Here is a 26,083-nt window from a genome sequence, read left to right as displayed (position 1 = left end):
CATAACAGATTTGGCATAACATAATTGTTCATAACATTGAATAAGCATAATATTAAAAATGCATAATTCTTATTTCGCATAACAATGAATCTGCATAATTGAAATTTGCATACTATTATTTCGTATAACTTAAATTATCCTAAAATGAATTGCCATACTTACTAACTGTATGGAGCAAGCGATTGGATCAATCAGGGGCTGATTTTCCAATTTCGGGCGCTCGATTTTGAGTGTTTAATTTTATACTGTCTCACTCATTAAGCTTGAAAAAAATAGGGGTAAGTAAGGTACAGCGGGGCAAATCTCGAGTGGGGGGCAAATGTAACTGTGGTCAATTTCTTCCATGTTTTACAATGTTTGCATTATTAAAAAAAAACTGTTTATTTTTTAAAAAACATACATGCATTTATGAACTTATCTGCTAATCTTAAATTAAAAAGATTATTTTAGTTAAGGAGTCTTTATGGGTACATGTAATAATGGAAATAGTGTAATAATGGAAAAAATGGATTATTTACAATTGCCTTTTAGTCTAGATTTGCCCCGCTGTACCTTACTAAAGAAATTGAAAATGGATAGTATTTAATAGTTATTTGTTATACAAGGGGGCAAAGTTGTATTTTAACGCCGAGTGTGGAATTGAAAAACGAGCAAGTGAAAGGATTCTATAGTTGAACCACGAGCGAAGCGAGTGGTTCGAGAATATAATCCTGAACTTGCGAGTTTTTTAACACACGAGAAGTAAAATACATTTGCACCCGAGTGTAACACAAAACTTTTCCCCTCGCTATAGCGAGGAAACTACAATGCAAAAAATGCGTTTATCACTCCTTCCAATAGTTCCACAGGTGGTAAATCATCTTTATTACTAGATTCACCTACTTTTATCAATTTTAAAGCAGTTAATTTGACTTTATTCAAGGTCAAATTACTTTACCCACTAGTGGATAAAATGCGTTTTTACCCGCTGGTATTAAAGGACAAAACAAGTGTTTCCGAGCTAGTGAGGGGAAAATAATATTATTTCATCGTTCAGATTTTCGCAGATCGCACGTGCTAATACTGATACCCGAGCAAGCGGAAAATTCCAATATTGAACCGCGAACGTAGCAAGTGCTTCAAAAAGTGGAATCTTGAACGTTGCGAGGGTTTCAAGGCACATTAACCTTCGTACGGCACGTTAAACATTGCCACCGAGTTTGAAACACAAAATTTTTCACCACACCAACACGAACAAAATACTAACTATAAAACATCAAACTTCTTAGATTTTTTCAATATTTATGATTCAAAGTCATCATTTATAGGTAAATTTCTATCAGCTAGCTTAAGACATCAAGTTAAAATTTGCCGTTACCCGTTAGTGTGGTGAAAATATAATTTTCTTGTATGCCGTTTAAACATTCTACGAAACAAAGTTATGCTTATTATACGTATACCAATTCATCGTTATAACAATTTACATTATGCGCATTAGCATTATACGAAATCTGTTATGCGAAATAATGATATGCGTATTAAACGTTATGCGTAATAAACGGTATGCCAATTCATATTAGGAGTATTCAGTTATGCGAATTAATATAGACCCCCGTAGAAAGATAGAGCCTTTGACATTTGTATAGACAAGACATAGATGCCCGAAAATGTTTATGAGAATTTAGAGTAACATTCGTCAGAATTTTACTCGTGACGACTTTACCGGGCCATCGGAAAAGGAAAACGTTTTTTAACGTGTTCTGTTTTATTTTTAGTTTTCTTCCGGTAAGTTTAGTTTGTAAATTTTGAAAGAAACTATGAGGAGACAATTAATTTGTATTGGATTTGCTTTGTACTTGTACGAGTACTAAGCTTTTGCCCGCGGCTTCGCTCGCGTTAGAAAGAGACAAAAAATGTCACTCTCCTTCCCTTCAACTATCTCCACTTAAAAAATCACGTCAATTCGTCGCTCCGTTTGGCCGTGAAAGACGGACAAATAAACAGACACACACACTTTCCCATTTATAATACTTATATATATATATATATATATATTAGTATGGATATATGGATTTTTCCTGTAATCAATCATCTGTACTTCACTTCAGTAGCAGATATTTATGTTACCTTTTTATTTTTTTATTGTTACCGACTTATTTAGTTACAAGTGAATATTTATCGAAATTAGAGACACTTACTAGGTTTACACACAGATTTAAGGTCTAATTGAATTTTTCTACACACTATTTGACAACTCGCGAAAGTGTGAAACAAATGTCCACACTTTTGGAACGGCCATAAGGTTCAAAAACTATGCCTGGCCCGGTTTTAGACGATTTACGGTTATGGTCCCGATTAGAAATTAGAATAAGGACATTATCCTTACATGTCGAACACGGAACTTTTGTTTTCCAATTGGCCTAACGGATTCTTAAATGGCGTTCACATCATTGAACAAAAAAACTGTATGCTTGTCTATTATCATTTACTGTTAATCGCCTAACCTGTTTGTCGCGCGATATAAATGTCATTTGAAAGCTAGACGCGCGTGCAAAAACTGTGAGAATGCTCTTATCGTTAAATTAGATCAAACTAGATGAAATGGAAAGCTAATTGTTGCTATCAAACAATTGTACATTTGGCTAAAAAAATGAAATACCTATCTACTTACATTAGAGTGTATGGTAAAGGTGTCGTGAAGAGCCGTTAATAACACAATAGACGTCGTTGCTTCATGCATTATTTATAACTACATGACTATAAAATCGCTACGGAGCCGTTGACACTGGCTGGACACAACTTTTTTATTTTTTTTTTATTTTTTAATCAAGCGAAGTAGAATTCCAATAGCCACCTTGGCTGACGTTACAGATACTTGCAGCTTTCGTGTAAGAAGTGTGTTGTCGACTCGAATTGGACTCGCCGAAGGTTCGAGATTTATCGTCAACTGAGGTGGTTGACAACGACAAATAATATAACCTAACCACAAAATTAAAATTTTGAAAAAACCCCCGACCGCGACCTAGTGGACCGATTTTCATGAAACATGGCTAAGAACACTCCCGACTAACACAGCTTTCAAATGAAAAAAAACTAAATCGAAATCGGTTCATCTGTTCGGGAGCTACGATGCCACAGACAGACACACACACAGACAGACAAACAGACAGACAGACAGACAGACAGACAGACAGACAGACAGACAGACAGACAGACAGACACGTCAAACTTATAACACCCCGTCGTTTTTGCGTCGGGGGTTAAAAATAACAAACATTACAACTGTTGATTAACTATTACGAGTTTCATAATATCCTTAAGTAATAAGAAATAAGTAGTGAGCCAAGAGAGCCAGGACAAAAAATACGAATCTTAATAAAAACCAAGAATGATGACGCAGCTACATATGTAGCCATGGCTTAACTTAATCCAAATTTTGCGAATACTGTGCAATATTACACGTTGACACATAATGTCAGCGACAGTTGAACAGAGATCGCAAAATGTTGATGCGATGTGTCATCCATTACGTTAAAATCCGACTTGTTGCAAAAAATAGACACGACATTTCGGAGGTCAAACGAACTACATTGTTCAACAAATTTAGGCTTTAAAATGAGAGTAATAAGCAACAGAGTAGAGTTTCTCACTTCTGAGTGAAATGCACGAAGTATTAATTGACCTACAAGTCAGGGGTCGGCAAACTTTTAAGGAAAAGAGCAAACTGCATTAGAAATTTACAAGAGTTGGGACTGCACGTATATTTTCGGAACGAACACTTGAACTGAATTCCACACATTTCCTTCTAACTTTCGGCTTGTTAGTTCAAAACTTGCTTTGGTAATAGTCAAGTAGAAAATTGGATAGAAGTTGGAAGTCTACAATTAGGATATATAAATACTCGTTAATCGTCGATGGAAACATATAATCAAACTTGCACAATAGATTCAACAACACGCATTCCTTTGTACAATTCTATCGATATTGTAAACAAATGAGCTAGCAATTAGTGGTCAATGGCTGTAAATAATTACACTGATGAAGTGAATGCAATAGACAGTTAGTCATGCCTGGGACGAGATGCTTTCATTCTGGTGCTACATTATTTGTAAAACGTTTTGTCGCGAATGTTAGCTGGTTTCCAGTGTAAGGTGGTTATAAAGTCCGTATGGTTGCTTAAGATAATGAATGGTTTATAACTCAACTGATCGAGCATGCTTAACTCGCTGACTGCTCGAAGCAATATGCAATCCACGGTTTCTACCAAATGTTTATTGGAAGTAAGTATGTAAAAATGATAAAAAGTATCCATATAAGTTTTAGACACCATTGTCGGTCTGTTTTCTTGAACTTTGCAACACTGGTCAAAAGGTTGGTTACCAATGTCACCATTGATCAAAAACGTGTCGTATTGACCCGTGACATTGTAAACTGTATTTTTTTTTAATAGGGCCCTGGCCCCGTAGCTGAATGGCATTTCTGCGAAGCCAAACGCCGCAGAAATGCTCTATCTCTATCGCTCTTGCGTATTGGCGCGCCAGAGCCAGACTGCATTTCGTTCACGTTGGTGACTAGCTAACGTGGCAATGGCAAGTGAAGCGATGCGGCATGATTTGTGAATCATCCAGATTTAGTCTACTGCTGTACCTATGTCTGAATTGTGTGAAACAGTTTGTACGTACGTTTCATTGTATTTGTATGTTGCACTGTCATTAGGGTAATGGCATAGTTCAGAGTGCATGTTTTTATTAAGGGTTAAGTGGTAGGTACACTAGCAGGGCCGTAATGGATTTCAGTGAGTGTGTTATTATGACAAAAAAGTACAGAAACATGATAGTCTGTTTCCATCAGGTCAAAACTGTAACAGCGGCGTCAAAAGCTCAAACTGCAGGGCAGGGTCAGCTAACTTTTGTTATGAAAAGCTAATCACAATAAGAAAATCTGTTATCAGTTCAAGCCTTTTAGTACTGAGTAACATTAAGATTTATTTTTTCAATTGGTAATAACTCTGAAACTGAAACGAGGCGAAATCCAGAAAAGTAAATTTTAGTCTTATCCCTGGGTCCTGGTGCCCTCGTACGAATACATAAGGTTTGAACTTTTACAATAATAAAAGAAAGTTCTAAATTCAAAAGCACAAACATTTGCCAGGGATCCAGGAGGTTAAAATGGAATCAGGAATATGTTGTTAAAATATCTCGCAACGCTCACGAGCGCCGTGTATTATGACGTATCGAAGTGCTAATATTTTGAGTGACTCTGGGTAGAGATGATGTCAAATCAAGTTACTCGAATAAGATATCGAAACTAGAAACAAAGCACTATTCCCATACGTTTTCGAGTTTAGAAGCAAAGGATGAGCGCTGCGTCGAATACTGAACGTGGTGATGTGGTCTAACGAGTAACGGGCTCTAGCGATTCCTTGGAACTCGAACACAAAGTGTGCAGTAATGCATACCTATTTGAGTCACCTACGTACAATAAGCCATTTCAATAAGCACCCACCTACTCTAATTTATTTCGGATATTGTGACGCTGTGGAACAATTGGCGAGTCCCATTTATTGTGTTACAGTCTTATTACGAGTATCTGGTTTCATTGGGGTCTATCACATTGTGAATGCCTATAGTGGGAGGTGGGGTTATATTAATGCCACTTAGTTTCACCGCTTGCGGGTCGATAGAGTAACTCGTTATACCTATATCTATGTTATGGTAACATTTCAGTCTAACAATCAGTCTAACACAAAATGTATGAAGGGTCGTGGCACGACAGAGTACACGCCACTGCAGACATATATTCTTAGAGTGCAATCAAAAACTATTAGGTCCTATTGAAGGGTCACCAACTGACCTGAAGCATAAGTACTGGAGAGGAGTAGGCTTGTGTCGTTCACGAACTATGAACTGTTAGGAATAAAATCCCATCAATGACCGAAATGAACTAAATCTTCCCGTGCTCTGAGAATCGGTCTTTGCTCATTTAGTTTAGTATAGGATCGGCGAGCGCGAGCGGTTTGGATCGAGAACGAATGTGTGACTGCGCCGACCGAGAGCGAGAGCTACTTAGCAGAGCAACAAAAAAAGTCAAGTTTTCATATTAAACTTCGGTTACTTACAACCTTTCGGCCCGGAATGTTACTATCTGTGGACTATTCGTATAATTTTGACACTATTCGGTCCCATTCGTTCTGATCTTTCCGACCGCAGTGATCGCTGGTCTGGCTGAACTAAATGAGCAAAGACCTAAAAGAGCGAACTAGTTCATGGGAGCGATTGAACGAGATCGGAGCGCTCCGATCAACGAACGAAACGGCACAAGCCTAGAGAGGAGACAAATTAAAATCAATAGTTATCCTTTAATGCACAGATGCAGATGCAGATGCAGTCTGCAATGTCACAGTTTCGTTTTCTTTCAACCCCTTATTTGCCAAGAGTGGCACTGAAGCTTTAGTAGTTTCATGTGCTCTGCCTACCCCTTTATGGGATACAGGCGTGATTGTATGTATGTATGTAGTTATCCTTTACAAAAGTACGTCCACAATGTAAGTACAGTGTAGTGCTACCTACATGTACAGTTTGTATTACCAGCAATGATATAATAAATACTCTTCGAAGAGTTCGAAGGCCGGGCGCAAAAATAGAAAAATATTTCTGCAGCCTTCGTTGTGAAACATTACCTATTCTCTAAGTAATTATACAATGTCAAGGAAACACGCGCATTGTGACTAATGTTGCCGGCAAAACAATCATGCCCCCAGTGACTCCACTAATTACATTACGACATTTTTAGACTGTCGCGTGACATATTAGACATCTACAAGACAGAGACATCAAAATGCCACGCTTCGTTAGGGCAAGTAATAGGCTACAATGATTGGTGGTTTTCTAAACATGTCGCATTTCTAGCTGTAAATCTACTGACATCATTATAAATAAGCTGTTCAAAACTGGACCGCCGAATCATTGGGCAATTCTTATTGACGATAGCAAGAGGAATTCTCGCATCGAATCGGTCAAGCTTTGTTGAATCTCAATGTCATACGGAAAGTAGGTAAGGTATATGGCAAAGTTCATCACTTGCACACTTTTAGAGGAATCTAAAGGCAGAACGCTCATACACCTACACCTTTCGCGTCTAATGATGCTTCCTATAGCAGTTCATTGACCTCAGTCACGTTTTTTTTATGAGATAGTCGGCAAACGAGCAGCTAGGCGGCCTAATGGGAAGTGGTCAACATCGCCCGAGTACAAGCAACATCATAGGACTCAATCGACTCAGAGGAGCCACTTGTGTTGCTGAATTTTGAGACCCTAAATAATTGTTTTACGTGACTGAAAGATTCATTAGCATTACCTTTTTTCAATGAACTCAAGCAAAAGACGTCTTTGTCTTTCAACGCGAAAGATTGACCTATGTAGCCACTAACAGAACCTAGAACGATATGTATATAATTTCTAGTCGGCTCAAAGTGCGTTTTTACACTTGGTACTCCAGCTTCCGATAGTTAACGGTGTCATAAAACACGGGGATCTTTTCACTGTAAACCCAAACATGAAGTAGTAACGACCAATAAATCCGACCACAAAATTCCGATCGCTGACCACACAAGTTTGTATCTCGGTAGCGGCCACCTAAGATGCTTTGCGGTGATAACGCCTTAGAAGAAGTATATGAATAAGACTAACCTCCTGCAGTGGCCTACGTGGAGTACAAGGGCATAACCACTAACCAGACAGGCAAGTATGGTCCAGCGATAAATGATAAAACATCTGGCCGTCCCCATCGCACTTACAAATAGGCCGTATTTTGACACTCATTTTTGATACAAGGAAAAATCCATCGCTGACTGCCAAAAACAACTCATAGAGTAGTCTCTAATAAAGATTTTGAGATAGATATGGTCTAGAGCGCGTTATTTTACATTTGCTATCTTGTTATCTTCTTGTTGTTAATAAACTTCAATGTTGTTATCTTAATCTTAGTGTAAAGTACCTAATCTAATGTAGTTTAAAGTTTAATTGAGCGCTACGCCAACAAACTGTCTCACAGTTTGGCGAAAATTTAATTTAAGGTACTATGCAACTGTGTTTTTGTCTTTAAATAAATTAAAAATATATATATATGTCACCGTAAAATTGTAAAAACCGTTAGTTTATAATTTCACTAGCGAGATTATGAACTAACGAAATATTGTGAACCGCAACGTACAGTTCACAATTTGACGGATTATTTTTGATAAAAGTTTAATGAGGTTTTTGATTGACATCTGTGATTGCAGTGTCTATTTGTGTCAGTCACTCTATGGCCACAGAACGATCTACTATAAAACCGACCAATGAGAGCGCTAGCTTCGTTCCGATGCCATGACAGTTTACAATTTGACGGTTTCGCTTCGTTAGATTATAATCTAACGTAAAAATAATCCGTCAAATTGTAAACTGTTACGTTGCGGTTCACAATATTTCGTTAGTTCATAATCTCGCTAGTGAAATTATAAACTAACGGTTTTTACAATTTTACGGTGACATATATATATAATATTGTGGCTGGCCTGTGTATAAGAATTTCAAAGCCCTCTTTTTCCAGTGGGTGTAATGGAAAGCGATGTTATTGGCGATGACAACTAGCAACCTGTCATTGCAATATCAATTTCGTTTTCTTCCTATACCTTAATTGCTAAGAGTCGCATTGAAACTCGAGCAGTTCCATGTTCTCTGCCCTTTTAGGAAAGGAATACAGGCTTCAGCCAGGCCTACGTCAATCGCTCGCGGTCGCGCGTTAAGTACCTTCCCGCCAGTAGTTGCCTCGAGGTAACAAGTGGCCGAGAGGCGCCACGCGTCCGCCTGTGTAATAGTCTCGTGGCACGTACCTACTATTCTTCTGATTTTTACGTAGTAACTAATAGTATTAGTTAAATAAAGCGTAGATATTTGTCGTTTTGCGGGCAAGTGAAGGATCTGTTACGTTAGTATCTTATTAATATTCTGTGCTTGAGCTGATGTAGGCATATATGTACTTAGTACTTACCCAGTTCGCCAGGCGAGTCCCCATGGGGTAGCACCGGGGGTGCCTTCTCCCACCGCTTAAGCCTGGACTTAGAATACGGAGGAAGAAGCAGTCCATCTTCACCAACATCTTCGTCACGTTCTGCGTTGGCATCTTCTATCACGTCCTCTCGTTCCGATTTGAGCGCTGCCGCTATAGCGGCTTTCTTGCCTCTGTACTCTTCTTTGTGCGTGTTGTCCTGATGAAAAAACGAGATACTGGGTAAAGAATGGGGATTTTGAAGTTGCTAATTGGATTAGAATGTTGCTTACGCCGTGTCTTGCGTGGACGACGGTCGCGCGACCGTCGCCGACGCGTCACATAGGTACTTCCATATCGATAAGGTTTGATTTCGTATGCGTCGCATCGCCGTCGCGCGACCGTCGCCCACGCAAGCCACGGCGTTACACTTGCAAGGTCCAGTGATAATAGAGGGGTGTTGGTAGATGATTTGAAGCTATTTATGTTATGATAAAAAAAATATATTTTCACTAGAAAACTTAAAATAATTACAAAGCGATGCTGGCGTGGGAGTAGTTGAGAAAGAAGAGACCGAGGGAGTCATTGAATGGACTCAGGAATAAAACCATTTGGTCAGGGTTCAGAAACAAGGGGTTATTAGACACTTTCGAAGTACATTCTTGTTCTCTTAACTGCAAAGACTGTTAGTGTCAATAAATATCAGTGCCCCTTTTGTTCGGCGACAGGATAGATGTAATACGTCACCAATAGACAACATTGTTTGTCTCAATTCGTGGGTATATAAAATAAACACCCGCGAGACGTTGTCACGTCTTGAGCAATTGTTTTAAGTCTAGTTCTGCGTGTATGGCGTTGAGATGCGACGCAAGAGATGTACTTGTACAACGAGCTGTATACACTGACTAGATATCGTAGAAAATAAAAAGTGGCAACATTGTAGATTTTAGTGTCATCCGGTTTTCTAACACATTTTTTTTTTGTGAAATATGAGGCAAACGAGCAGACAGGGATTGGTATGAATGGGACGACACTGTCCCACATTTTCAATTCTACGAGTTCTAGGTGCAGGTGTACAGTCAAGTTCATAAATATGTGTACATGTCTTCACCTCAACTCGTTGGAATAAGGTGAAAAAATGTACACATATTTCTGAACTCGACTGTACACAGATTCACACCTATTTTATGAATGAATCCCATTCATTAATTAACCGACTTCAAAAAAGGAGGAGGTTCTCAATTCGACTGAATGTTTTTTTTTTTTTTTTTTTTTTTTTTGTATGTATGTTACTCGATATCTCCGAGAATCGTGGACCGATTTTAAAATTTTTTTTTTGATCGAACCGGTATAACCCCGAGATGGTCCCATTGGCACCAAGTCAGGGTCTGATGATGGGATCCTGGAGAAATCGAGGGAACTCTTCAAATGTTATAGGCACATGTAATGTTTTTAGTCTATTTTTCAAAGGTACACCAGTATTTACGTCTGATGGTAATAATTTTATGTGGCTGAGCTGATGATGGAAGGTCAACTCCTCAATGGTTAGGAGTTAAAGGATAATTCTTTCACTACTGTACATGTATTCGGACTGATACATATAATATCACTAGGAACCACTAAAAATCAACAAATAAATAAATTTTTTAACAAAAAATAAAACCGCCTTCAAAAATAAGCGCGTTACAAAACACGGAGAAACTAAAAAGCCAAAAATAATAAACCTTTCAATTCAGATTTCTTATCGTATTGCAATAAGCTAAACATCCAAATTATAAACAAATCAATTATTTTTGGAGTCGGTACCAGCCTGTGTATGGTTGGGTGGGGCAAACAGGCAATAGCAAGGCGACGAACAGGTCTGGTACCGACTACAAAAATAATTGATTTGTTTATAATTTGGATGTTTAGCTTATTGCAATACGATAAGAAATCTGAATTGAAAGGTTTATTATTTTTGGCTTTTTAGTTTCTCCGTGTTTTTTGCATACACATTTGGCGTGTGTATAGACCGTAGTCAGCATTAGTATCGACTAAAGTTGCCAAGTTGGTCGTAAATCATAACACCACTTTGTTACCATATAAATAAGGATACATTTAATAATTTTGCCCGTCACTATCTAAGTATCTAGTGCATACCTATAAAAACTTGTTCGTAACTTAAGTACTATCAGACATAAAAGTGAACTATTCTTGTCAACTAAAGACGCTGGTATAAGTTTGTATAGTACTATACTATGTATAAAACAGTTTATTTATAGGTTGCACACCTGTGGCAGTTAATAAGCCTTGTTATCTGGACAAGCTTTTAAATTGCTATTTTTAATACCTATGTTTTTCTGGAGTGAGATATTATTACTACTTGTGTTATTTTTTACTGTAGTATTCTAATACTAAAGAAATGCATAAGGTCAGGGGTCCATTTCGACTGGTGGGTAATTTCAAATAATCGATTTTTTTCATGTTTTTAGCTTGTCATTTGAGTGCCATACGTGTCCAATGATGATGCGTATCATATGGGACCAGCGTACTAACGAAAACGTTGAAATTTAATCGGCAGTCGAAATTGAATCATGTACCTTATTCTTCTTCTTCTTTTAGGATAATTCTGACATGTGTCTCGAACCAATACTATAAAATTGAAGAATGCTAACATAAGTACAGTCGAGTTCATAAATATGTATACATTTTTCGCCTTATTGCAACGAGTTAAGGCGAAGAAATGTACACATATTTATGAACTCGACTGTACCTATATTTAACCATTTTAATAACAGGAAGGGAATGGTTGCATGAGAAATGTGGTGCTGGAGACGAATGCAAAGCATTTGTTCGAGAGATAAGATTATGAATCAGGTGTTACAAAGAGTGAATGAAAAATCTTGAAAACAATTGAAATTTGATGAGGAAAAATGATTGGACATTTTGATACACACTTTTCTACAACAATATATTTTTCTCAAACATGCAATGAAATATTGTCTTTACGTTCCTTAAAATGGGCTGGGAAGTATCGCTTTTTGGGCGCAACAACTCGAGAGGACTGTAAAGGGATTTCATATTATTTTTCAGGCCTAGGCCTGCAAAGCAACTTTTTTTTTATAAAATATTGTCCTTTAGAGCATTTTTTTTTATTTCATTGTATGTTTGAGAAAAGCACTATACATGCCTCGGCGTGAAAACGGATTCCCGGCCTCGTATCCCTATCCGGGCTCGCTCGCACGCTCGCTCGGCCGTATATACCCACTTGGCCGGAAATCCTCATTTTCCCGGCCTCTGATGTAATGTACTATTACGTCGGGGTTGAAATGAAAAAAAAATCAGTCCCCACTTTACCCTAACAAAACATTTTTTTGCACTTTTTATTTTACCACTTTGTCGGCGTGTTTGATATACATATTGGTACCAAATTTCAGCTTTCTAGTGCAAACGGTCACTGAGATTATCCCTGGACGGACGGACAGACATGGCAAAACTATAAGGGTTCCTAGTTGACTACAGAATCCTAAAAAAGTAGGGGATGTGCCGGATGTGTCACATCAAAAAGTCAAAGAGCTGGCACAGGGTAGGAAAAGCTGGAGAATACTACATTGACAAGAGATTAACTTAACTTATTTTTCAGTACAGATGGTCGTTTTTTTACGCACTAGGTCGAGAAGTGGGTCATTATATGCCAGGTCGAAACTTCGGAGGCTCATCTGTACTGAAAAACGTCGTACGATACACGTGCGAAAAGGAAATTCGTAACTCGTGTCGATTTAAAACACTCCCTTCGGTCGTGTTTTAATTTATCGCCACTCGTTTCGAACTTCCTTTTTTACGCACTTGTATCGTAATGTACTATTTCAGTAGTTGTTTTTTTTACGCACTAGTGCGAGAAGTGGTTCATTATATGCCAGGTCGAAACTTCGGAGGCTCATCTGTAGTGAAAAACGTCGTATGATACACGTGCGAAAAGGAAATTCGTAACTCGTGTCGATTTAAAACACTCCCTTCGGTCGTGTTTTAATTTATCGCCACTCGTTTCGAACTTCCTTTTTTACGCACTTGTATCGTAATGTACTATTTTATCATGCAGAAATGTCTGCGAGCAATACTACATATTTTTTAAATAAACGAAAAATTCACACCAAGAGAATTACTTAAATTATAAATGATGATAAGCACGGAGCATAAGGGTGGAGAAGCATATGGAGAATGCAAAGAGGAATACCAGTCAAGGTCATAGAAATAATCAAATGCCTTTATGAGGGATCCACTTGTCCAATAATGCACAGGGGCCAATTGTCAGATCCGATACCCGTCACCGCTGGAGTCAAACAGGGCTGTTTGCTGTCACCATTGCTGTTCCTAATTGTCTTGGACGATGTGATGCGCAGAGTTACCAGTCAAGAGGAAAGGGGGCTGCCCTGGGTCAATGGCAAAACCCTTGAAGATATTGATTTCGCTGATGATGATGATAATGAATATCAGGTATGGATGGATTTCCCCAGAAAGTCACTTACAAGACGATTATTATTGTTAATTAAAAACTAAAAACAAAAAACTTTGTAGGCTTAGACCTCATATTATTCTTTAAAGTATATTTATTTTTAACTGACTTCAAAAAAAGGAGGAGGTTCTCAATTCAACTTTTTTTTTTTGTACACAAATCTATTTCTCGTATTATATAACAGTTATCAAATTAACAAAGTTAACAAAGGTCTTGTCTGCAGTTTCTATTCCATTATCAAAATTGCATTATAAATAAAATTTGGTTGAGCAATCACTTTGCAATCTTTTTGCCGTTACAATAGAAATCATATAGAGTTAGGTAATGCGTTTAGTTGGTCTGTGACAGTGACAGTCATTAGGAACCAGTCAGACTCCCTTTCACTTAGCTGTTTATACAATTGTATCAATTTGTTGCCATAAAGTTTATTGGTTAATAAATTCTTATCTGATATTAGTTCAGTAGTAAATACTGATAAGGAAAGTATAATTTTCCAATTGAAAAATTGCAAAAAAAAATTTTGGATATTTCATTGAAAATATAACATAAATATAATATAAAACTGGTTTTGGAATTCAAACTCATAATCATATATAAAATAGACTGTCCCACTACAACTATTTTTTTATCTTCATACTAGCTTTTGCCTGCGGATTCTCTTGTGTTAGAAACTAGGCCTTATTATAATTTAATTATAATATTATAATTTGTTGCAAAACAAATTCACCACAGTACTGGTACCGGTACCATTGTCTATAATAGACATGTCCCATTCCCATCCCTACTGCTAATCATAAAGGCGCGCCATTATTTGAAACGACCAATGGCAGCACCGTGCGCGCCCGCCTCACCCCGCAAGGATTGGTGATTTGCGTCTCGAACAATATCGCTTGCATTTGGCTTCTAGTGGGGTGTTCTGTGTGTTAGAAAGAGACAAAAAGCAACCTATTTTTATATAATTTTTCACTCCGTTGTAGTGTGAGTGCAACACCTCACTCACACTGCTTCACCTTACCCTATATATAAGAAGCTACTCTGTAACATAAGACACAATAAACCTATATCTCATACAAGTGAGTTCTCCTTTAGTCCCCACATCACATGGCGACCCTGCCAGGATGTGAAAGGAATAAAGTGAATATGTATAAATAAATATGCCTGTCGCATCAACGATGGCCCGAGAGGCGTCGTTGTGCGATTAGGTTAGCAAGGGTACGCCAGGATACAAGGCAGGCACGGAATCCTTGGCCGTCTGACCATGATTTGGTCGAGTATCAATCGTGGGGACACCTTGGACACGTGGAAGGTTTTGATGTAAGGATGTGTGTTAAAAGAACTGCCTGTATGTGTAAAAAAAAATGTATGTGTGCGCGCTTAAAATAAATATACTTGTATCCTGAGCTAATAAATAAATAAATAAAAGGTCGGCCGACCAAGTAAATGCGTTGTGTACCCTTGCCAAGTATTGCACGCTTAAGATGCACAATTAAAGAAAATATTGTGATGAGACGTCCATAAAGTAAATGACTTGCAAGTGATAATGATATGTGGTACCAAACAAAAAGAATCTATTGAAATACCTACCTGAATTGACAAATACACGTGGTGTATTGACGAATACACCACGTACCTACTTTAAAATTAAGTTATACTTATTTTAATTTTACTTTTGGTTAGGACTTGAATTATTTTTTCACGTTGATTTCAACAATATAACTACCTATAAGTAATGTTTTAAAGTTTTAATATAATCTTAGTTTTTTTTTTTTTTTTTTTTCGAGTTCCATTTTGTCATAAAAGCGCTCGTAAATTGGTTTCTACCTAAAATTTTCAAAAAAAAAAACGTGTTTTTTTCTCATTATTGTTAACACTTTAGGAGTATACAATGTTTTCCCCTTAGATTTATATTGGAAATTACTTTGTAATTAATACTGTTTATAGTGTGTATTTGCTATCAAATTACATTTCTCCAAATTTTATAAGTACTTATCATTTGAATTAAGTACAAAAGTTTTTTAATCCATCATTAAAAATGAATTTTCTAGTTTAGTTTAAAAATGTATTTAAGACAGTGCATATGTTACAAATAACATTTGCTAAGCATTTACTTTTTTCAAATTTAATATTTACAGTGTTTTTTTTAGTTCATATTTGTCCTTTTCTTTTTCCGTTTTGCCGTGAAAGACGGACAAATAAACATACACACACACTTTCCTATAGTATGGATTCCAATACAGTCTATAACAGAGTAGAAATAAAGACATTGGGAAACTTTACTAAAAAAAACTTTTCTCCTCCCATTTAGATGGAAAGAGTTAAAACTCTGAGCAGATAATAATATCATATAATTTACCAGTCAATATTAAATAGAGAAAAATATGGACAGTCACACCATATAAGGGTTCCTATAGTAACTTTTTGGTATGGAACCTTAAAAATTAGGCCCATTATCTAATTTAAGGAAAATTACATCCAAATTGGTAAATTGCGAAACAGTTGTTTGATACGTTTTAAAACTTGACCTTCAGTTTGCTAATCAGAAAATGTTGTTTCCACTGCCAAGACTAATAAGATAATGACAGGAAATGTTTAGTTGTTTACTTACACCACTTTACATTTTGTCAACAATTCATGCAATTCAATGTAACAATTTAAAACATCAGACAAACATTCAGTTGTTGTTCACTTGGGATGTTGTTTTATTTTTCTCTTTGGTTGAGTCAACTTGAGTCATATATTTTGACTACTTAATTATTCATGATTAATATTGCAATCACACAAACTTACTTTAATTTATCAACTATTTTGATTGCATAGTTATTACACTTTAGCAAAATATAACAAATCCATAAATTACATTCAAGAAGCAACAAGCATGAAAGTTTTTAGCACCCTCTTCATAATCAAATACTTACAGGTGGCATTGTGTCTGAGGGCATTGCCCTCAAAGGCTTATGAGGCTTAGTGTATTTTTTCTAACACATATAGGTTTACTCACCGGTGCAACGAAGTCTGCATTTTTATTTTTATTGCAATCCCAGCCGTCACCAATACAGTCAGAGTACAAAGTCAGTAAAGCCACATCCACTAACAACCACACTAAAGATGTCAGCAAGATTATTCTGCATGTGTGAATCCTTATCTTGCTTCTAAACATGTTTATTTCTACACTTCACTGCCACATATCAATTCGTACACGCTGGTTTCTTAAAGGTCGCTCTGATCGAGTGATAGGAAAAACTCGCGACGACTATATTATTAACAACAGACCACAATAAACTGAGTTTAACTGCTATTTACGGCAATTATCACAGAAGAATGATTAAATTAAAACAAGAGATAAAAAAGTATGCGAATATTGGAACTAGGTTTCCGGATCCAAAATGTGGATATCGCACCGATGTTTTTACAACTTTTATGGCTAACACATCTTATGCACTTTATCCGCACACCTGTATTTATTCGCAACCCGACACGTTGCTTTTTTATAGTTTATTATTTTTAAGAAAAATAGTCTACACTACGTGAATTTTAATGAGTTGGAAGGAGTGCATATCGGCTGCCTAGCGGTAATGAGCGGTCGACAATCGAAAACGTAGACGTCACGTCAAAAGTCAAACCAAACTTTCTACCTCGCGTCATCTCTTGTGTTGGTGGCCGTGCAAGTATACCAACTGAATAAATAAAATCGATGAGGAAAATGTAATATTTTATAATTACCTTAATAAGCAAAAATATTTATTTGTAGCATTTTATTAATGTCAATATCTATGCAATGCACCGTATTATGTATTTTCTAAGTTGGCTGAACACATCGAGTTCATGCCAAGAGACAGTCACAAAAAAAAAACAAAGGTACGTTCGAATATTATTGATTTGAAGTACTTCTTACTACAATTGTTTTACGATAATTATTATCTTAGTCACTCACCTATATACTTTCACGATAAAAGAATAATTAGGTTATTTACTATTTATTTGAAATAGTAGTATCAAACTGTGGCACCACTACAAAACTTACGTGGAGTTTTGTTTCAACAGCGGTAATAGTATTGTATTTTGGAACGTACGGTGTTTGTCAATGTCAATGTCACAGCGACATAGACGTCATATGTATGCACATACATACGATACGTTACGTTATCTTTGTTTGTCACCATCCAAGATTATTTCGATTGCCGTCTAATTAAACGTTTCGTCACGAACATTTATAAATTTGCTGTTCAGTAATCGCTAGCCAACAATAAAACGAAGTGATGGGATTAGTCAGCGCTAAGAAACAATCCTAAAACAGTATGTGTTCATGTTCAACTATTATTTCAATTTCATAACTTTGGCCTCAAGTACACGATTGTCACATTAAATGTTTACGTGTCTTATTAGACCGGTGTGATTAATAAACACATTTCTAACGATGAACAGAGGCAAGAACAGTAATTCTAAAATGGCAAGAACTGAGATAAGTGAAGAAACAAACGGGTACAAGCTCCTAAACGGTGAAAGTAAGCCTCCAGATATTAAACATGGAAAAGAAAATTCCTGGGTGGCGGGAGTACAGATGTTTGTGTCATTCTTGCTCGCCGGCTTCGGTATGGTTGCTGCAAGTCTTGTGCTTGATGTGGTGCAGCATTGGAAGGTGTTTGAGCAAGTATCAGAAGTGTACATACTAGTGCCTGCACTGTTAGGGCTCAAAGGAAATTTAGAAATGACATTGGCATCCCGATTGTCTACTCACGCCCATTTAGGGCACCTTGATACAAACCTGAGCGCATTAGTGGTAGGAAACTTGTGTTTGATACAATGTCAAGCTGTTCTGGTAGGATTTCTGGCAGCTATGGCTGCCATAGCAATGGGTTGGATTCCAGATGGACAGTTTGATATCCACCATGCATTACTGCTTGCAGCGTCAAGTGTTCTCACTGCATCATTTGCCAGTTTCATCCTTGGACTGATCATGATTGGTGTGATTGTGATTTCAAAGAAATTAAACATTAACCCAGACAACATTGCCACACCAATTGCGGCTAGTCTAGGTGACCTGACAACCTTGGCACTGTTGTCATGGATTGCATCTCTGTTGTACGCAAATATTGGCACAAGTGTTATACTGCCATCTATTATTATCACTGCTGGCGCAATTCTTGTGCCAGTCTGTGGTTACATTGCCTGGGATAATAAGTTCACTAAACAAGCTTTAGATGAAGGGTGGGTGCCAGTCGTCTCGGCCATGGTCATCAGCAGTATTGGTGGTTTAATTTTAGACTACACAGTAGTTAACTATGAGGGTATTGCAGTATTTCAATTAGTTATCAATGGTATAGGAGGAAACATGGTAGCAGTGCATGCTTCAAGACTGTCAACCGTTTTACATACAGGTGACAAGCCTGGGTCACTTGTTGGCAAAACAACAAAATTATTACTTTTAATGGTCATACCAGGCCAGTTGATATTTATATATACAATAGGTTATTTGAAAGCCGGGCACACATCTATGACACCTATATTTATCCTCATTTACATGTCTGCGGCATTGCTGCAAGTTTTCCTCTTATTAGCAATAAGCCACCACATGGTTATATGGATGTGGAAGATGGGAATGGATCCTGACAATTCAGCCATACCATATTTGACAGCACTAGGGGACTTGCTGGGCACAGCTTTGTTGGGTGTTGCTTTTCATATACTATATGCCATAGGAGATAAAGACAGAGATTTGGGAGATTAATGTATATACTTGAAAAATGTCAAGTGGTCTTTGTTCAGTTATTGTCTGAGGCATATTGTTTGTATCTAGTGCCATTTAAAACTATATCATAGTCATCCCTTTTGACTGAGCACATATCTCTTGAATATATACTAAGTACATTAAGTCATTTTGATTTGGTTATTTACTAAAATAAGTATTTATAGTGCTAATAATTGTTCCATACCCATTCATAATTTGATATGCTTGGAACATAAACTTATATCCATTTTTATGTTATCCATTTTTATGGTTTTCCAACTATTAATACTGCACTTAAAATACCTTCCGCATTGTTAGATAATAATAGTAAGATTAACTGTTACTTAAAACTTGTTTTACTCAGTACTTATGGATTTATTTGCCAGTAATTTTGTTTATTTATGTATTACATAGGGGACAATTTAGAATTATTTAAATGAAAATAGGACATGACAGGGGTAAACAATAAGCATTGTGGGTCCTTAATGACAAATTTTTATTTTGTTACTTTTATGGGTTTATAAATTCATATTAAGAATGTTTTGTAATAGCGCTTATATTATACAAAACAGGGAATTTTGTTTACCCACCAAATACTTGGAATATTGATGAAGATACAACTTATAGTTAAAATTATTATCAACCCTTGCCTCTTTATCCAAGCCAATGTAACTATGCTTCAATTACTTAACTAAATACCTACTTAAATTATTAGTATGTAAAAGTATTGTTACTTAATTTGCATATGTCATTAAAAAAATATACATAATTAGTAAGTCAAAAATTGTGATTGATATTCCTATTTATTAAATATTAGGTACATATTAACTTAAGGCCACAATCCGTTTTGATTATAGAGAAAATAATAAAATTGGTGCTACTGCCTGTTATTCAATAAGTTCAGGTTTACACATTTACATGTGACGGCATGTACTCTTTTCGATTGCCAAATTATTTTTATAAAGTTGTCACACAAAACTATATATTTTACAATATATTTGATATTTAATAAGCCTTGCGTTTTGTATGCATTCCCAACACCAATTCCACCAGTACAAGTGGCGGCACGTAGCTTTAGTGCTGAGTAAAATGTGGAGGGGATAGCTGCGCATGGGGACGCATACCCTTCGCCCCCTGTAAGACCTGTTTCTGACTTCTGTGCATAAAGTATTGTAGATAACAGTCAGTATGCCATGCCATGTAATGAATAAAGTTACTATCTATGTGATAATACAGCATTTAGAGTTGTAGATAACTTATATCAATTAGTTGGCAAAAATGCCAGGTTTTATGCCATGCCATGTATGTTGTGGGTATGAATTGACAGGTACCATAAACCCTATGCTGGCAACATCTGTAAAATACTTTCAGTGTGCTACGACACATTTCTCTCCCTACTTTCCCAAATACCTGCAATTAGTAGAGGCAATTTGTATAATACATTTTTGTATTTAACTCCGCTAGTTTTGTACTCTTGATTTGATCATGTCAGATTTAATGAAGGCATTAAATATTGTAGTCTAGTTCATTCTGTGAGAAAGGCATTGTAGGATTACTTTTCAAGGCACAATTTGTGTAACTAATGTTTAATAACCGATTTAAACCATATAAAAAAAAATTATGGCTTTTAACCTTTGGATTTAATCCATGGGACTGAACCTCAGTTAAGGATTTTAAATGAAATGAAAGAATGGATTTAGATTTTCTTTTATTGGCTTATGCTAGTATCTGTTTACTTGACTTCACGCAATCTTCGCACAGCAGACCTGCAGGAGGAGGCGGCGGTGGTGGAGAACACCCAGGCGCCTCCAGCTACGGTCCTCTTGCAGCGCTTGCAGGACCAGATACCAACGCAGGAACGCTTCATGGCATCCTGGAAATGGACATAACAAATATTATTGGTATTAATCTATGAATAGATAATTTTCTAGATTTTGACTAACATGGATTTCCTACACAGTAATGCCTGATTCCATTGATTTTTTGAATAAATCTAATATTTGACTGATATCATAAACATAGAACAGGATATAACTTTATCATTAGCTACCTAACCTAATATTTAAACATGTTATTAAAATAAAATTTTGGGAGTAGCACCAGGTTATTGAGATAGTAAATAATCGAGACAGATAGCAATTTTAACCTGCCAATAGACTTTATAAAAGCGGCAAGTGTTCTGTATTGCTTGAACAACAAATACAATAATTATAACCAAAAACCGAGACTAACCTTTCCACAGAAGGAACAAGTGTATTTAGCGTGCTGTGTCACTTCCATCTTCTTGACCATCTTACGGAGGGAGGCACCGTAACGTGTGCCATATTTGCCAGTGATTCCGACCTTTTTCGTGCGTTTGGCCTGAAAACATTGAGGAGAGCGGTTTAACAAACTATTTCACTTGACACCATCACTAAGTACAAATTCCGAGCGGAACTGACGAAATAGCCTTAGCATATTTTAGGACACTGTGTCACCATTTATTTCAGTGTATTAAACTCAAAATATACACAAAGATTACTGTAATATTTAAGAGTTTAATTTCTCACCATTTTTGATAACCTGTCTAACACAACAGTTGACAGAAGAGAAAAAAAAATGACAGAGAATTGTTTATGGTATTCATAAAAAAAAAAGAAAAGTATTGCTCTGGATTCCATGATTTTTGCAACACCGTTTGTGTTTACACACGGCGCATATTAGATATAACAATATAAAGACGCGAGACCACAAACTACTATATAAGAAGATACTACGTATCGCGAGATTCATTATATCCAATTGTATATTGCTGCTTTGCAATGCTTAGTTTCTTTTTAAAACTCTTGTTTTTTCTTTCTTGGTCACGTGGACAACGTTTCGTTTCACGTTTACGGATTGTTTTCACAATGTTATAATCCTTCCTGCTTAAACTTGTTTTAAACTTTATTTATACATTTGATAACCCTATTCCTAATTATGTAATATTAGAAAAATATATAAAAATAATAAATGTTTCAATAAAAATAGTCTGACCGTTGTCTATGGGTAAAATAATGTCATGTTGACATTGACATTTCTCTAACCCTACTATATCTGTGATTTCAACGACCTACAAATCGCAAAAGGTCGATCCTACGGTTTAACATAAAACCGTCCAGATCAGCAGGACGGCATAGATTTAGCTTCATCCAGAATCAAACATGTTGCGAACGATTGTATTACGAAACCAGTTACTAAACAATAGCCTAAATAAAGTGGTCAGGAGCAATATCACGAGATGTGTAAGCACCGAGTTAGCCCGTCGAAAGCACCCTAGCAAGTGAGTTTTACTGTAATTATTTATCAAAAGACTAAACAATTAATATATTTACTTGTTTTTAGTTATTTAGTTGAACTTTTTGATTTGATAAGTAACGATTTTTCGAATTTGCGTAAGCTCCAGTAGGTTTAGTTAGCGGTAACAATTGCATAACCGAAACGTCAATGGTCTTCACCTTGCGAATTGTCATCACTGTCATCAAACGTGATCATGATCAGCACCGGTCAAGCCTCGGCAGTCCACGTGTAAACATTGGTGTTGTTAGGAATGTAGGGATAATGATCATATAGTTTAATGTAACCTCTTGCAACCCTGTTTTATGTGATAAGTAACATGAACATGTCATAATATTACAAAGTATGTATATAAAACATATACTTGTGTATATTTATCATAATTTTTTTTATTGCTAGGTTCCTTTGTTGTTTTATTAATTACTTACCTTTAAAATGATTTCAAACAAAAATCATGTGGACACAAGTTTTTTATAGTGTTGTTCATTCATCTTTCTGTGATATATTGTCAAAATATAGCAGTAGGAAATGTTTACAACAAAAATAAGAAGAAACTGTCCAAGATACAATCATGTTGTTGGTTGTCACTTGTAAAACATGTGCTTGATTCTATAAACTTGAATGGAACCCTGAAAATACTACATACATAAGATTTTTTCTCTGAAAATTAGTCTCATAATTTACAAGTGTAACAATGATATATGAATTACATTACCATTACCAGCCATGAGCTTTACATTACCATTATCATGGATGTTTTCTTTGTATATAAGTATGTATATATCTATTTAAGTATGTATATCGTCGCTTAGCACCCTTAGTATGTACAAGCTTTGCTTAGTTTGGGGCTAAGTTGATCTGTGTAAGGTGTCCCCAATATTTATTATTATTGATGTTATGATATTGTAAATTGCTTTTATAATATATAATGTGAAATCATATAACCCGGCAACCTTCAAATTTAGAGTGAACAGGCATCTTCTGGGCGAGCTCACTCCATTGTAGGCTACGTCTTTGCCTTTGGCTAGTCTGTGGCAAGAGTAAGCCCATTTATAATTAAAAAAAATGTGCAAATGTTATATTTATTTTGTCAATTGAAATTGCAGTTTTGTAAAATTAAAGCAAAATGACAATCTCCCATATTTAATGTTGATATTTGCACTTACTTATTTTACAACCTAAAGTACATACATACATACATACATACAATCACGCCTGTATCCCATGAAGGGGTAGGCAGAGCACATGAAACTACTCAAGTTTCAGTGCCACTCTTGGCAAATAAGGGGTTGAAAGAAAACGAAACTGTGACATTGCAGTGACAGGTTGCCAGCCTCTCGCCTACGCCACAATTTAACCCATATCCCACAGTCGCCTTCTACGACACCCACGGGAAGAAAGGGGGTGGTGAAATTCTTAACCCGTCACCACACGGGGTACAACCTAAAGCAAGTTCTATTATTGATAAATGTGGCACATTATATTTTACTATCCTAGACATGCCTAGCTCAGAAGGCTAACTCATATCAAATCAGATTTCCTTCTGTTTGATAAGAAGCCTATTTGTCATTGCCCTGACATTGATAAGCTACAAGTATGTTTATTTATAAAATAAAACATTACTTATGATATGACCTCTAGTAAGTAATAAGAGTTCAAAAATTAATGCTATCAGCAACTTATAAATGTACTTTTTTAAAATTATTATCGACTAGCTTTTGCCAGCGGCTACGCTCATGTTAAATTCGAAAATTGCGGAATGCTCCATACGAACTCCCACCCCCCGTTCTAGAGAAGTGGGGGGTAAGATAGAAACGTGGCCTATGTCACTCTCCATCCCTTCAACTATCTCCAATTAAAAAATCATGTCAATTCGACGCTCCGTTTTGCCGTGAAAAACAAACAAACAGACATACACTTTCTCATTTATAATACTTATATTTGCCATTATCTGGGTAAAGGGACCTTTAGGGGCGTTATGAGCGATGTTCGTATACAAATACGACGCCGCGGGTCGTAAGCGCCATCGACAATAAGGCTACTAATACTTTACCTAGATAATGCCACATATTAGCATGAATTCTTGTAAAACCACAATTTTTAAACACTGGCATCATGGTGCTGAGATGCTTAAACAAAACAGTTGAAGGTTTGTTAACATAATGATAATGGAGATAACACAAGCTTACTAGAGAATCTTCAGAATCAATTTCAATATTTTTATACTAAATGTGTAGTATACTCTCTACATGGATCAAATTAGTTCAAAATATCTATAGTATTAAAAGTGACTGCTAGGATTTAAATTATTTTATTGTATGGCACCGGATAACAAATAAAAATGCAAAACATACAGACAAATATTATTTTTATTGCTTATAATTTAGTATCTCCACTCATAAGCAAAACAATGTTTTAACTTATTAGTGTTTTATCTCATATAAGTGAATTGTCAACCTTAAACACCAAAATATAAAGAGAGACCAAAGCCCTTCTACGTTTATTCTTACAATACATCTTTCCAACTCTATTGTAACGCCTGCAAAAGTCTTTAACACGTTCGACACCAAGAACCCGCCTGGTAGACACTCGTGAACTTTGTTATGATGCCGGAGAACACGCTGGGCGAGTTGTCGCCATACAAGCGGGCGGTTATAGATAACGTCGTCGAAAAATCGTTTGTCTCTTTCCGACTTATTGTTGTAACAGAAAGGGACAAATAATTTTTAACAGCTTGTTAACTTTAGCAAAGACATATGTAACTCCGTATAGACTGATAAAGTCTTAAGAAAAAAACGTACCTTAAAACCATACCGAAAAAGGTACGGTGACCTAGATTTTTTTTAATTTTTTTTTTTAATTTATTTAAAGAAAAAAACACAGTTACATAGTACCTTAAATTAAATTTTCGCCAAACTGTGAGACAGTTTGTTGGCGTAGCGCGATACACCTTCGGGGAACACTCGGTAGATGGTGCTAATATTAATATTTGACATTTTAAGTTTTTAACACATATCAAGCTAAGAATATGGGCGAAATTGCCAAAACTGAGGTTCAAAACTATCAAAGCAATTACACATTTTACTTTGACAGTAACTCTCTATAATACTCGATCCTCTTTGACTTTAGTGAATGTTTATGAATAATTGTTAAAACATTACAGATTACTCTCACCATCACATGTAAAGCGAGTGCTCGCCGCCCCACAATGGACGCAGTTGAGACACTACGCCGACTTGCCTACACACACAAAGGTGAACCTCCCAGCACTGTCACCCACTATGGAGAATGGGTCTATCGTCAGTTGGGAGAAGAAAGAGGGAGATAAGCTCAGTGAAGGTAATATTGGAAGTGATACCCTATTCTCTACAATGGTTTTCTTAATTCTACACCTTTATATGGAAAGGTAGTGCACAAGTTCTTGTCAGGTCAACAATCTGACATGTAAAACCCTTATTGAAACTGTAAAAAAATTATTGTATACAGGTTAGTTACAAAACATTTTATAAAAAAGGTTGATGAAACATATTTCTGTTTATTGTTTG

General features: G+C 36.3%; 4 protein-coding genes across 4 annotated transcripts in view; 2 read left to right on the top strand and 2 right to left on the bottom strand.

Annotated features, from left to right (window-relative positions):
• LOC125231358 (polypeptide N-acetylgalactosaminyltransferase 5) overlaps positions 1–17,114 on the bottom strand; it is a 78,403-nt gene extending 61,289 nt beyond the window's left edge. The window contains 2 exon segments of the mRNA XM_048136804.1: positions 9,010–9,226; positions 16,497–17,114. Of these exon segments, the coding sequence (XP_047992761.1) occupies positions 9,010–9,226; positions 16,497–16,655 (376 nt within the window). The 5' untranslated portion in view covers positions 16,656–17,114.
• A 513-nt stretch (positions 17,115–17,627) lies between these two features.
• On the top strand, positions 17,628–19,479 carry LOC125231356 (solute carrier family 41 member 1-like). Its single transcript, XM_048136802.1, has one exon. It carries the CDS (start codon positions 17,913–17,915, stop codon positions 19,221–19,223), a length of 1,311 nt encoding a protein of 436 aa, XP_047992759.1. The 5' UTR covers positions 17,628–17,912; the 3' UTR covers positions 19,224–19,479.
• A 1,435-nt stretch (positions 19,480–20,914) lies between these two features.
• Positions 20,915–21,920, bottom strand: LOC125231169 (60S ribosomal protein L37a). The gene is made up of 3 exons (XM_048136531.1): positions 21,773–21,920; positions 21,456–21,584; positions 20,915–21,096 (listed from the first exon to the last, which is right to left on the bottom strand). Exons 1-3 carry the CDS (start codon positions 21,881–21,883, stop codon positions 20,956–20,958), a joined length of 381 nt encoding a protein of 126 aa, XP_047992488.1. The 5' UTR covers positions 21,884–21,920; the 3' UTR covers positions 20,915–20,955.
• Positions 21,921–22,288: 368 nt separating this feature from the next.
• The window catches only part of LOC125230817 (dihydrolipoyllysine-residue acetyltransferase component of pyruvate dehydrogenase complex, mitochondrial-like), a 33,522-nt gene continuing 29,727 nt past the window's right edge, over positions 22,289–26,083 (top strand). Inside the window, 2 exon segments of the mRNA XM_048136043.1 lie at positions 22,289–22,524; positions 25,702–25,877. Of these exon segments, the coding sequence (XP_047992000.1) occupies positions 22,406–22,524; positions 25,702–25,877 (295 nt within the window). The 5' untranslated portion in view covers positions 22,289–22,405.

Source organism: Leguminivora glycinivorella, chromosome 11 (assembly GCF_023078275.1).
Source record: "Leguminivora glycinivorella isolate SPB_JAAS2020 chromosome 11, LegGlyc_1.1, whole genome shotgun sequence".
Lineage (NCBI taxonomy): Eukaryota > Metazoa > Arthropoda > Insecta > Lepidoptera > Tortricidae > Leguminivora > Leguminivora glycinivorella.
Note: the sequence above shows the minus strand (reverse complement) of the source record. Positions and strands in the feature narration are given on the sequence as shown.

What these genes read in the sequence shown, in the direction of transcription:
- LOC125231169 (XM_048136531.1), bottom strand. Translation starts at nt 21,883, where the DNA reads ATGGAATCCAGAGCAATACTTTTCTTTTTTTTTTATGAATACCATAAA. An exon ending in TAGACAGGTTATCAAAAATG is followed by an intron (nt 21,585 to 21,772) that starts GTGAGAAATTAA and finishes CAATGTTTTCAG; the next exon opens with GCCAAACGCACGAAAAAGGT. An exon ending in CTTGTTCCTTCTGTGGAAAG is followed by an intron (nt 21,097 to 21,455) that starts GTTAGTCTCGGT and finishes GTCCATTTCCAG; the next exon opens with GATGCCATGAAGCGTTCCTG.
- LOC125231356 (XM_048136802.1), top strand. Translation starts at nt 17,913, where the DNA reads ATGAACAGAGGCAAGAACAGTAATTCTAAAATGGCAAGAACTGAGATA.